Source organism: Clupea harengus, chromosome 2, assembly GCF_900700415.2.
Source record: "Clupea harengus chromosome 2, Ch_v2.0.2, whole genome shotgun sequence".
NCBI lineage: Eukaryota > Metazoa > Chordata > Actinopteri > Clupeiformes > Clupeidae > Clupea > Clupea harengus.
Window position 1 is genome coordinate 6,911,840 of NC_045153.1, and position 12,500 is coordinate 6,924,339.

Here is a 12,500-nt window from a genome sequence, read left to right on the forward strand (position 1 = left end):
GTTCAGGGGTTTAGAAAGTGTAGCTTTTTTTGCATGTGACTGGTGTAATATGTTTTAATTTCAGGCTGTAAGGCAACAAAGGGTGGACGTTTTGAAACTGTGTGTAGACTTTAGCCGACCACTGTATTGTACTTTACTAATGATTAATAAATGGTTTCTCAAGACCTATGTTAAGCGTCAAATGAGGTATTGCTACATATGCTAACATTTATGAATTCACTCATGAATTAGACAATAGCTAATGCATGATAAAGGTTATTCATAATAATGACCAATAAATGGTGAGTAGACCATTATCACATGCTTTATACATTATCTAACAAATCATTAGTACATCATTTATAACTGGTTGATTTGTCATTTCTAAAGGATTTATTAAATGTGAGCAGACCATTATCATATACCTTATAAACGATCTTATAAACCATTAGAAAATTATGTTCATAAATACATTACTACTCATTTATAAATAGTGAACTAACGTTTATAAATGTTTTAATAATGATTTGTAAATGATGAACAGACTATGAACAAATGCTTCATAAACGGTTTATTAACAAAGGTCATTCTAAAGCGTTACTTTTTATTTTAATACCACCTAGACAAGGTATCATGCATTAGGGTGAATAGTCATCACTATCATGGCATGGACATGGTCCTTTCTCAGCGATGGAAGATAGCAATATGTTGGTCACAGGTCGTAGCAGCAGTGATATTAAATATATGTGATTTGTTGGTAAGGCGATTGCCAAATGGCATTGGTTCCCATCTGAAACAAAGACTAGGAGATAGAATAATAGGTTAGTGGTGTAGCTAAATATTGGAGATACTCCCACCACACATACACAGACTAAAAGAGAGTTTCACCTACCACCAGGGCCGGAGTGGGGCCACTTCTCAGCCCGGGAATTTCAGGCCCAAGACCGGCCCACTTTTTCTATGGTAGTGGAAATTGGATAAATGAAGCAACAGTTCAGCTCTTACTATTCTGTAGTTTTTTTTTTATTAATACCATGGTTCAACAAATAATGTAAAGGTTAAATAATAATCCACTTAAGCTGAGAAGTTAACACAAAACAGGTGCACTTCGTTGTGGATAAGTGAAGCCTATGTACTGTTCCCACTACGTGTTTTACACCACCAGTGCGTTAACGTAGGTAAACAGACAGCCAAACTCGAGTACACTACTTTATTGATTGTCAGGTGAAATTTATGAGTGAAACTGTAATACAGAAAATACTTAGAAGGTATACTAAACACAGCAAGTTACTATTATACTCGTTACATCAAGAATCAGAGCAACAACAGATTACAGCACAGCTGGCTAACAAGTGCTGACGTTAGCCATTAACGCAATTATGAATGAATAACGGTCATATCGCTATATTACTAATAATTAACACTAACACAGTTCATGGAAATAATATTTAGGTCACTTAAACATGTTTATCACAGTATGAAACAGTCAAAACACGTAGTCATTGTTTTCGAGGGTGTGAGGGAAAGCATAACGCAAGGTTTACTATGAGCATACGTAACTAGCATATGTTTCTAGATAACTGTCTAACAGCTGTTGCCTTCTCACGAGACGAACATTTTAATGATGTCAAAGTAAAAGTCCAATACTATACTTCTGTTCGTTTCTATAACAACAATACAAGCATACATTTGCTGGCCTAAATAAGCAGACGGCAGAACAGCCTATTTTGCTAAATTTTTTGTAGTCCTGGTAATCTTTTGTTTGGCATGTTGGTAAGGTTATTTAGGGGGCCATTTATCAATGGTTTTGTTCTTTAATGAATGTTTGTTTATTAATCACTTATTTTTCAACCAAAAACTCAATTATAATTACAAAGAGGGAAATTCGCAACTTTTTTATCGCAACTTTCACTTGCTCCCGCAATTTCATCGCAACAAACACCTAAAAAACACCGCAACTTTCATCGCAACTTTTTGGAAAAGCTCCCGCGAAATCAGGAATTTTAGGCCGCAACTATCACAAAAAAGGCCCGCGAAATCCTGGGGGGACTGGTATACAGTTGCATTGCGAATAACACCAACAGCATCTACAGCATCAGTAACCGCCTAAGCAGTGCACTGGTTTCAGCCACTTTATCTATAACTGTGTCGTTGTTTGTAGACATGAGGATTTCCTTCTCTGTGCACATTAACATGAAAGCCTCCAAGTTGTCCTGACTCAATGAGCTTCGTAGCCTATTCTTCACAAATTTTAAGGTTGAGAAGCTTCTCTCACATGCAACCTGTGTGATGGACAAAGTCAACAGAAACGTATATGCTAACCCAATGACATGATAAGCATCTGTGAGGAGGTTGTACTGTGAGAGTAGTAAATGGCAGAAGGGCATATAGCAGGGGTGTCAGACTCAGATTAGGCAGTGTAAAGAACTGATGTCCACTCAATAAGTATAAGTCCAAAGTTCTCTATTGAACAAACGTGAAGGTAACACACAGGCAGGTAATCCAACTTATCACTTTAGCATTAACCTAAGACTAACGTATATCTCGTGTGATCTCATTACCGGTGACGTCACTCATAAGGTCACATATACATGTACACATTATATGACAGGTAGTAGGCCAGATTTGTTGGAATGAGACCTCATGGGGGCCGTCATTGTCATGGTCATTATCATTTTTCTGCATGGGTATTATATTGTGGTGATTTACTCCTTTACTACACCCACTTCTGAGCAAACAATGCATATTGGTTCATCAAGTACTGCCATATACTGCTCTTTCTTACATTAAATAACTTTAATTCTTATTGTTTCTTAATATTTGCAAAGTCTGTGGATCGCCATATATTGGGTGATATAAAAAGGCTAATATTTTAATTCAATTTATTATTTTGCTTGCGAATAGGTTGACAACGATATTAACCAACGCTTCAACGTTAGCCGAATAGTTACGTTGCTAATCATTAGGCCTATGTCTCTCTTTACCAGTTGCCACTTGTGTTTGTCCTCTTGAAAATAAATCGGTAAGCTTGGCACATTTGGCAGCATCCTCCTCCAATGCCTTTCTTTTTTTCAACCTGGCTTTTTCAGCCCCTCCTGGCCTCTTCCTCCCATCCATACACCCTGACGCGTATCGTTGCGGTAGGGCTGGCCCAGCTATCGGTAGCCTATCTGAGAAAACTTTTTTTTGGAAAAGACGGGCTATGGACCCAACCAACTCTATTTGGGAGGGGAGAACTTCCTCGCATGGTACAACCCATGCAGAGGCTGCGGTGTCAGAATGCGGAACGTGTGTAGCCTACTTTAAGAGAAGATGGACTAAAGTGACAAATGTCAAAAAATGTAATTCTCGACCGGCCCAGAAGTGAAGCGGCCCACCGGGAACTCTCCCGATTCTCCCGATTACCCACCCCGGGCCTGCCTACCACACAGGCACACATACACAGACTAAAAGAGAGTTTCACCTACCACACAGTCACACATATACAGACTAAAAGGAAGGCTGCACGCTTTCATTTCACCACTTGGAGTGTTGGAATGGTGAATCTAATTCTAACATACTTGGTCTGCCTCCCTGTAGGATGAGGGTTAGGGTTATTATTATGGATGTTTCTGTTGGCTACTTCCCCTGAATTTACAGCATGCTGTGAAAAGCTCTGATGGGATTCACAGGGAAAATTGTAAAAAGTTAAATGCACAGTCTTCAAAAGTGCTGTCAACAACTCTTAAGAGCTATGTGGTTCTCTCTCTTTTCTTGCAGTCCCTGATTGAGTCTTGTTTTCGTGAAAGGTTGTTGGTGTTTGAGCTTATCACTGCCCTGTGTTGATTGGCATGGCTCACTTATGGCTCAGTCCGAGCCACTATGTTTGATTCGCATTTACAGAGCCAGGACTGTGTGTGTGAGTGTGTCTTAGTGTGAGTGTGTGAGTGTGTGTGTGTGTCTTAGTGTGAGTGTGTGAGTGTGTGTGTGTGGGCATCTGTGTGTGCCAGGACTGTGTACAAACACTGAACAGACAGCTAGAGGACCCTGAGGAGCAATTCACACTGATTTTGACTACAACATGGACATCAACATTTACTAGCACTGCACATTTTTATCTGCACATGTGTGTGTGTGTGTGTGTGGTCTGTTTGTGTGTGTGTGTGATCTTTTTGTGTGTGTGCGTGTATTATTGTGTGTGTGTGTGTGTGTGTGTGTGTGATCGGTTTGTGTCCTTAGACACAACTAGAATAGAATAGAACTACCAGTCTCTACCAGGCCAACCAATTCTCTCATTGTGACGGAGTGCCGTCACAACACATGAGTGTGTGCTCTGACTGCCATACCACTGAGCCTGGCTCTTTGGCGTTGCGGTTAGAGTGCCGTCATGAGTGTGTGCTCTGAATGCCATACCAACGAGCCTAGCTCTTTGGCGTTGTGGTTAGCGTACCGGTTTAGCAGGTTTGGGTAGGGTGACTACTCTCTCCCCTCCACTACACCCACGCTACTTCAAGAAGTGAGTCACTGTCTGTGTGCCCTCCCCATTGGGAGTGGTGGCTTCTGTCACAACACCACAGAAAGACTGAGACAAGCTACTTAGCGACCTATATATACACTAATAATGTACTAAATGCCCTACTAAATAATATCTGTCATATCTTGCTACTCATTTTTAATGCACTGCACATATCTGAAAGATGAAGTATAAATTTGCACTGATGAAATCAAACTGATGATCTGCTCAGGCCTCTATGGTTGCACTGTAAGCAAGACACCTGCGGTAAAAGTACAGTTTGCGAAAGGTTTTTGACCTTCAATGTCAAGTTGATCTATTGAGCCAATCAAATTACACCTGTCCCTCCCGTGCTCCTAAAGCAACATGCTGATTGGCTGGAATAGTGTATGGCTCAGTCCGAGCCACTTTGTTTGTTTCCCATGTACAGAGCCAGGACTGAGTACAGACACCAGATGAATTAACCAGAACAGGACTGAGTACAGAGACCAGATTAATTAACCAGAACAGTCGGAGGACTCGCTGCATTTGACAGTTTACTGGATGAGAATTGCAGACTCTATCTTTAAGTTTCAGTATCCAGCAATGGGTCTGGTCCTCTAGTCTTGTTATGCTTAGTTTAAGTCTGAATATTGTGTGGTAAAGGTTGGTAATGTTATTCAGATTATTCTACACAAAAGGGCCCCAATGATATGAAAATGCTCAGAAAAATATAACGTTCATAAAGTAAGATGTAGCATCCAACACCTAGAGATGATTTCATCCAGCTTTCATTCATTCTTTTGAGCCAAATCATCACTGAATTGTGATGTCTGCACAAACATCTCTTTTTATTTATTTATTAGGGATAGAGCCCAGGAACTAATGCCATCAAAGTCCGACAGCAAAGAAAAAGGAGGCCCCAGGTTATGTTACACATATGTTACACGTTAAGTTTCACCTTGCACCTAGCAGTGGGTGTCAGCACAGACGTGACAAACTCACAAACTGAGTCTGCTAAGGCTTTGCACTGTTTTCCCTGCTGGTGGTCCAAGAACGTGGACTGATTGGTCCAATAGTTTCCACAGCACAGAGACAGACAGTGAGGATGCATCCATCTCCCATCCATGAAGTGAATCTATCTTTCTATCTATCTATCCGACAGTCTGTCTATCTACATACCTGTCTGTCTATCTACCTATCTGTCTGTCCACATGAAAGAAGTCCCCATTCCTATCAATTAAATGACACACACACACACACACACACACACACACACACACACACACACACTCAGCAAGCTGATCTTGGCATGTGTAAAAGAGAAGGCCTCGCGCCTCACCCCTGAGATGAGGTTACTTCCTCACCACTCATTAACTGCAGGGCTGTATCTCTGTCAGTGGGTGTCTCAGGTCGTACCCCCCCCCCCTCTCCTCCTCCTCCTCCCCCTCCCCCCCCCCCCTCCTCTCCTGGGCCATGTCAGACTAATTGCCAGGCTATTGTTGCTCTTGCTGTTGGCACCTTGCTAACCACCAACCTCTTACCTGGCCGTGTGTCAATGTGACAGCCAAGTAGGCTACAGGGCTCCGTCCTCTCAGGTAGCTGATAGTGATCTGCGCGCGCGCGCGCGCGTGCGTGCGTGCGTGCGTGCGTGCGTGCGTGCGTGCGTGCGTGCGTGCGTGCGTGCGTGCGTGCGTGCGTGCGTGCGTGCGTGTGTGTGTGTGCTCTGTTGGAGGGCAAGGGCCCAGTGAGGTTCAGTGCTGTACTACTATAATCCAGTGTCATTACACACACACACACACCACACACACACACACACACACACACACACGCACGCACACACACACACACACACACACACACACACACACACACGTTCAAACACACAAACGTTCACTCAAACAAACACACATCTATGTGCGTGCACGCATACACAGAAACATATCTTGCAGTTGAGCATACAGTTTATAAATAATGAATGCATGCATACACGAACACACACACACGCAGGAACCACTCTCTCATGCACACGCACACACTCTCTCTCTCTCTCTCTCCCTCTCCCTCTTTTCTCTCTCTCTCCCTCTCTCTCTCTCTCTCACACACACACACACACACATATCCTCGTGCAGTTAAGAATACATGCTTACACACAGAGAGGCATGCACACCAGGAAGAGGAATAGTAGGTGTATTTCTATGAGTGGGAGGGAACAGAATTATAACTCTCTGACTCCCTCGTGTGGACACCTGTGGAACTATCTCATTTCCCCGTGCAATCAACCCGACACACAACATTCTGTCCCCGCTCCCTCCAAAGCCTCGTTTATCTACCCGTTTTAAAAGGATCAGCAGAGCATAAAGAATAAAGACAGTAATTTGAATAAAAGCCATTGAGTTCTTGATTCAACATGGCTTAAACGCAGCTGTCTTTACAATTCAGTATTACAGTATAGGCCTATTTCAAAACAAAACAAAAAACAGAACAGTCTTGGAATGGTTTGGCCAAGCGAAAATCTACAGTAGATCAGAGTCAGAACCAATCACAACTGGGCTTTACAGGTAATAGCATAAATAAATAAATGTATATTTATAAATAGCTCCCTCTGCTGGTCCACTGTGAAAACTGTCGGAATTGTTCATATTTTCATGAGCGGTAGGCTACGGTTATTTATACATTCTTACTAAACATGGTTTGGTTTTATTGTGCTTGTGGTAAGAGTAGTTGATGGAATGATTTGATAGGCTAATCGTACAAATTCTTCTCTTGCAAAGCATAACGAACCTTGCCTTAGGCATACACGGCTCTGCTCAAAAGACTTTTATTAATTTCACTCCGTTTATGGTTGTGGAAACAATATAGCATGCCTATCCGCGGAGATCAAACACAACCCGCAACATTTTTTGCAATCTGAAACCGCTAGGGATCAAGAAAGGCACACTTCAGGAAAACTTTTGGAAATTTCTCATTTTTTCTTGAAGCAATTAGCCTACATATTTTCCACTTTGACCTAATGAAAGGCTCGCCATTATCCATTTAAAGTCGGCATGAACATTACCATTAGATTGATGATAAATTGGTCAAAATGCAGGAATAACGTCGGGTAAATGGGAAACAGAACCACTGCATCCGACTACACGCGGGCTCTGTGTGTACGCGCGCCGCTCCCTGTGTGGCCCCTGCGTGGCGCGCGGCACAGTCCTACCAACGGGCGACCTCAAGGTGTTCGCACGCGCGGAGAGGTAAACAGGTAGTCCGTCCCTCACGCGTCACACTTTAGTTTCCTCTCCCCGACCTCTTTAGACCCCCCCCCCCCTCTTCCTATTTCCCCACCGGCCCCTCTCCCTCCCTCCTTCCCTCCGCCCCCCTCCCTCCCGCGCTCGCTGGCATGTCGGTGCCTGTGGGATGGAGTCACTGTTGCAGATTATCCTCCATCTGGATGCTAGCCTGACCCCCTTTGAAGTCACTCTAATGAAGAGAGAGCCGCATCTCTCCAACTTGATAAGACATCCCGAAACGGTCGGCGCTGCGTCCAGCGGAGAGGTTACAGAAGATTACAGCTGTCTTAAACACAAACTTTGACATTGTTCTCACTTTCTGGGAATAAGGTCGTTTTTTTTTTTACCTTTTACAAAGTAGGTTAATCTAATATTAAGAAGGGAAAAGCTGTGTGTTGGCCCCGGGCACTTGAGATATTTTGTGGACAGCCAAAACATGAAGATTCAGTGGGTTTGCGTGTCTCTCTTGGGGTTAGCTGTATTGTTTGGGGAATATCGGGGGTCTGAAGTGAAATTTAGCCGGCTGGATCGCTGGGTCAAGACCGGCTTTCAGTACCTGAAGCTGAACCTGTGCCGCCGAGTGTCTTTGTTGGAGAGCGAGTGCAAACGATTGTCTCACCTCCACCTAAGCTCCGTGGCCGTTTATGTGTCAGAGTCCAACTCGGAAAAAGTGCTGGCTATACTGCCCGATTCCTACTCTTTCGAGGTCCTAGCGCCCAAACAGAACACTTATTCCGTAGGTCCGGCCCTGGAGGATGGGAAACGAAATCAAAATGTATTCCCCGGTTCGAACACTCATGACGCCGTGCTTGTGCTGGACCCAAGTCCCGGAGAAAGTTTCGGACACCCGGTTGTGCTTTTCTACGTGGACTTTAACGTGACCAAGAAGAGATGTGGACACATGGATGGAATATACATGGGTAAGATCAAATTAAGTTTTTTAAGTGCTTGCTCAAAAAAAATGTTTTTTTGGTATATTTCTTAAAATTAAACTTAGTTTATAAAACAAACTAACACACATCAGTACTATTGGGCATAACATCACATAACTTCTGTTTGATGCTATTCCAACCTATGTGCGTTTAGTTCGAAAGTTTTTTCACCTAAATCTGGGTTGATTATCTTAGCCGTTCGCAAATACATCTTTGTGATAGTTTCCCGTTACGCACTCTTACCCACAACGGAGGCACAATTAAATCGCCATGTAAAAAGAAGTTGAGCTACATTAGACGGCATTTACTACGACCCGTCTCGGCTGCAAGGCAATTCACACCTGTCCCGCGGCAAGTGTCTTTCAAGTCTCACATTCAAACATGTCATGGTGTCATAAATTGATAAGACGCAAAAGTTGCCCGCACCTCCTGGACATCTCCGGGGAGAATATCGGTCTCGTAAATGAATGGAAGAAAAAAACAAAATTTCTGATAGTTCAGAGACGGGACAGCGGGTGAAATAGACACACATTGATGTTGCGGCTGCTCCTCGTTGGGAGTTAACGGTACTCTGCAGCGCAGCTCAGTCGCTATGTAGGCGATCTAATCGGAGTGTGTCTGCACACATTTGCTGGAAGAAAAAAAAAAGCGAGGAGACCTAAATCGTAACCGTGTACGCTCTTAAAAGACACTGGGAAATTAACAGATTACCTCGGACATATTTAATTGAAGTGAGAAGAAGCTTCTCAAACAAACATAAACAGTACATTGAGTTTACTCCACTAAATAGCGCTGCGGGTCCGGCAATATCTGTAGATTTCCAAAAACCGAGGCTTTTAGTCAACGACGTTACTATGACTCCTACTCCGTCACACGGACAGGAAATTCCTGTCAGCAAAACCGCTAAGATAGTGTGTGATAAATAGTTTTCAATAAAGGGGGGGAGGGAGGGAGGGAGATGGAAGCCCATAAAACTTGAGTCACACTTAGGCCATAAACAGCATACTTCTGTTCTCCTCAAACCCCTCTCATGCTCTCACTGGAGCCACTAGAAGCTCCAGTGAAATTGTGCCCAGGGGTGTGTGTGTGTGTCTGTGTGTCTGTGTGTGTGTGTGTGTCTGTGGGGGTACCATGCGTGGTACCTGCGTGGATACCATGAAAACCAGAGATAGAAATGTTTATGGAGTAGAAGTGTGTGTGAAAAGAGATGAAGAGAGAGAACGACAGAGAAAGGGGGATGGGATGAGAAGAGTAGAGAGAGGGGGGATAGAGGGAGAGGTAGCGAGCGAGAGAGATGTAGAGAGAAAAAGAGAGAGAGAGAGGGGGGATAGAGGGAGAGGTAGCGAACGAGAGAGATGTAGAGAGAAAAAGAGAGAGCGAGAGGGGGGATAGAGGGAGAGGTAGCGAGACAGAGAGCTCTCAGGACCTGTCAGGTCTGGGTTCCCCGCTGAGCGACTGAGCAGAGCTGCAGCGGGAGGAAGCCAAGAGGCATGCATTTACCATCAGCGCCGCCCGCGCCCGCTCCTGCGCCCGCGCCCGCACCCGCGCCCGCGCCCGCTCGCACCCTCAATTATTCATCCTGAGTGTATCGGCCTGTCCTCACTACTGAGTTCAGCACCCACGGCCATTCATGCACCTCACACACACACACACACACACACACACACACACACACACACACACACACACACACACCTCTCCGTTCCAGACTTGCACCCATATCTCGGCCCCTCAAACACCCCGATTCCCTGGTTCTGCCCGTGGGAACCCCCTGGAGTACCGTCACGTCCGGTTCTGGCGGCAGGAGTCTTTCCGGTCCGCGTAGAACTGGCTGGAGTTCTGTGTCAGGCCGCTTGAGGGGTGAAAGGGTTCCCGGGGAGTTGAATGGGTTCTTTTTTTTATGAATGTCATGACCTGACTGCATTTTTAAAAAGAATTCAGAGCTTCAATGCAGAGCTAAAGCCTCACGTGTGTGTGTGTGTGTGTGTGAGAGAGAGAAAGAGTTGTTCTGCCTTTGCTTGTGTTTATGTGTGTATAGCATGTCTGTGTGTGCGTGTTTCTGTGTGTGTGTGTGTGTGTGTGTGTGTGTGTGTGTGTGTGAGAGAGAGTAAGAGTTGTTCTTCCCTTGCTTGTGTTCATGTGTGTATAGCATGTCTATGTGTGTGTGTGTGTATATGTGTGTGTGTTCACTGGTACTGTAAATGTGTGCTTGTTTGTGTACAACAGATTTCTGTGCCTGTGTGAGCCCATACATGGACACTGCATGCAGGTGTGTGTCTGTAACTAAATGTTATGTTTTTTTTATGTGTGTGTGCTTGTGCGTCTGTGTGTCTGTGTGTCTGTGTGTGTGAGAGAGCTGGTCTATGGGAATGCTCAGTTGAAGACCACACCAGAGACGAGGCTCTAAAGAGCCTCTCCATGCTGATGTGTGTGTGTGTGTGTGTGTGTGTGTGTGTGTGTGTGTGTGTGTGTGTGTGAGAGAGAGAGAGAGAGAGAGAGAGAGAGACGAGGCTCTAATAATAAGAGCCGCTCAATGCTGATGAGTGTATGTGTGTGTGTGTGTGTGTGTGTGTGTGTGTGTGCCGCTCCATGCTGATGAGTGTGTGTGTGTGTGTGTATGTGTGTGTGTGTGTGTGTGTGTGTGTGTGTGTGTGTGTGTGTGTGTGTGTGAGAGAGAGCCGCTCCATGCTGATGAGTGCGGTGAGAAAGACTCACCATGGCCCATAATGACAGGCTCACTGGCCCTAATAACCAGGGACAGGACGGACAATAACACAAGAAAGAAAGAAAGAAAGAAAGAAAGAAAGAAAGAAAAGAAGAGAAAGAAAAGAAGAGAGACAGAAATAAAGAAAGGCCACCAAGGAGCGTGAGTGTGTGAGTGTGTGTGTGTGTGTGTGTGTGTGTGAGAGTGTGTGTGTGTGTGAGTGTGTGTGAGTGTGTAAGTGTGTGAGTGTGTGAGTGTGTGGCCAAGGAGCCAAATCTGGAAGCAGTTTTTGGCTTCTTACATGTGTCCAGAACTTGACCACCTCATCTGAAGATGTGTGTGGAGAGAGAGAGAGAGAGAGAGAGAGAGAGAGAGAGAGAGAGAGAGAGAGAGAGAAGAGATGTAGAGAGAGAGAGAGAGAGAGAGAGAAGGGGAGGTAGAGAGAGAGAGAAGGGGATGTAGAGAGAGAGAGAGAAGGGGAGGTAGAGAGAGAGAGAGAGAGAGAGAGAAGGGGATGTAGAGAGAGAGAGAGAGAGAGAGAGAAGCGGAGGTAGAGAGACAGCAGGAGAAAAGGAGAGTGGTGTATACAGGGAGAGAGAGAAAAGGAGGGAAGTCGAGAGACAGAGAGAGAGAGAGAGAGAGAGAGAAGGGGAGGTAGAGAGACAGAGAGAGAGAGAGAGAGCCTGAGAGGTTGTGCGTGTCTGGGTCTGTATGAGAAAGAGCGAAATGAGAGAGCGAGCAAGAGAGAGAAAAACAGAAAGCGAGGAAAAGATGTATGGTAGACAAAGTTTGTTGCATGTTTGTATGTGTGTGTGTGTGTGTGTGTGTGTGTATGTGTGTGTGTGTGTGTGTGTGTGTATGTTTGCGTGCGTGCGTTAGTGAGAGAGCAAAAAAAAGGGGAAAAAACAACAGTGAAAGAGTAAGAAAGGAGCAGTTCTGTTCTGACCGCGTTTGAAACCCACCCACTCTTTGAAAGGGGACCAGGGAAGGGCTGAGAGCCTCCACACACACTCTACCCCCCCACACACACTCCAACCGACAGACCCACACACACTCTACCCCCCACTCTACCCCCCGACCCACACACACACTCTACCCCCCGACCCACACACACTCTACCCCCGACCCACACACAC

General features: G+C 44.9%; 1 protein-coding gene across 1 annotated transcript in view; it reads left to right on the forward strand.

Moving 5' to 3' along the window:
* Positions 1–8,164: 8,164 nt before the first annotated feature.
* si:ch211-67e16.11 overlaps positions 8,165–12,500 on the forward strand; it is a 24,455-nt gene continuing 20,119 nt past the window's right edge. The window contains exon 1 of the mRNA XM_031577403.1: positions 8,165–8,648. Coding sequence (XP_031433263.1) covers positions 8,165–8,648 — 484 coding nt within the window. The remainder of the gene's footprint in view (positions 8,649–12,500) is intronic.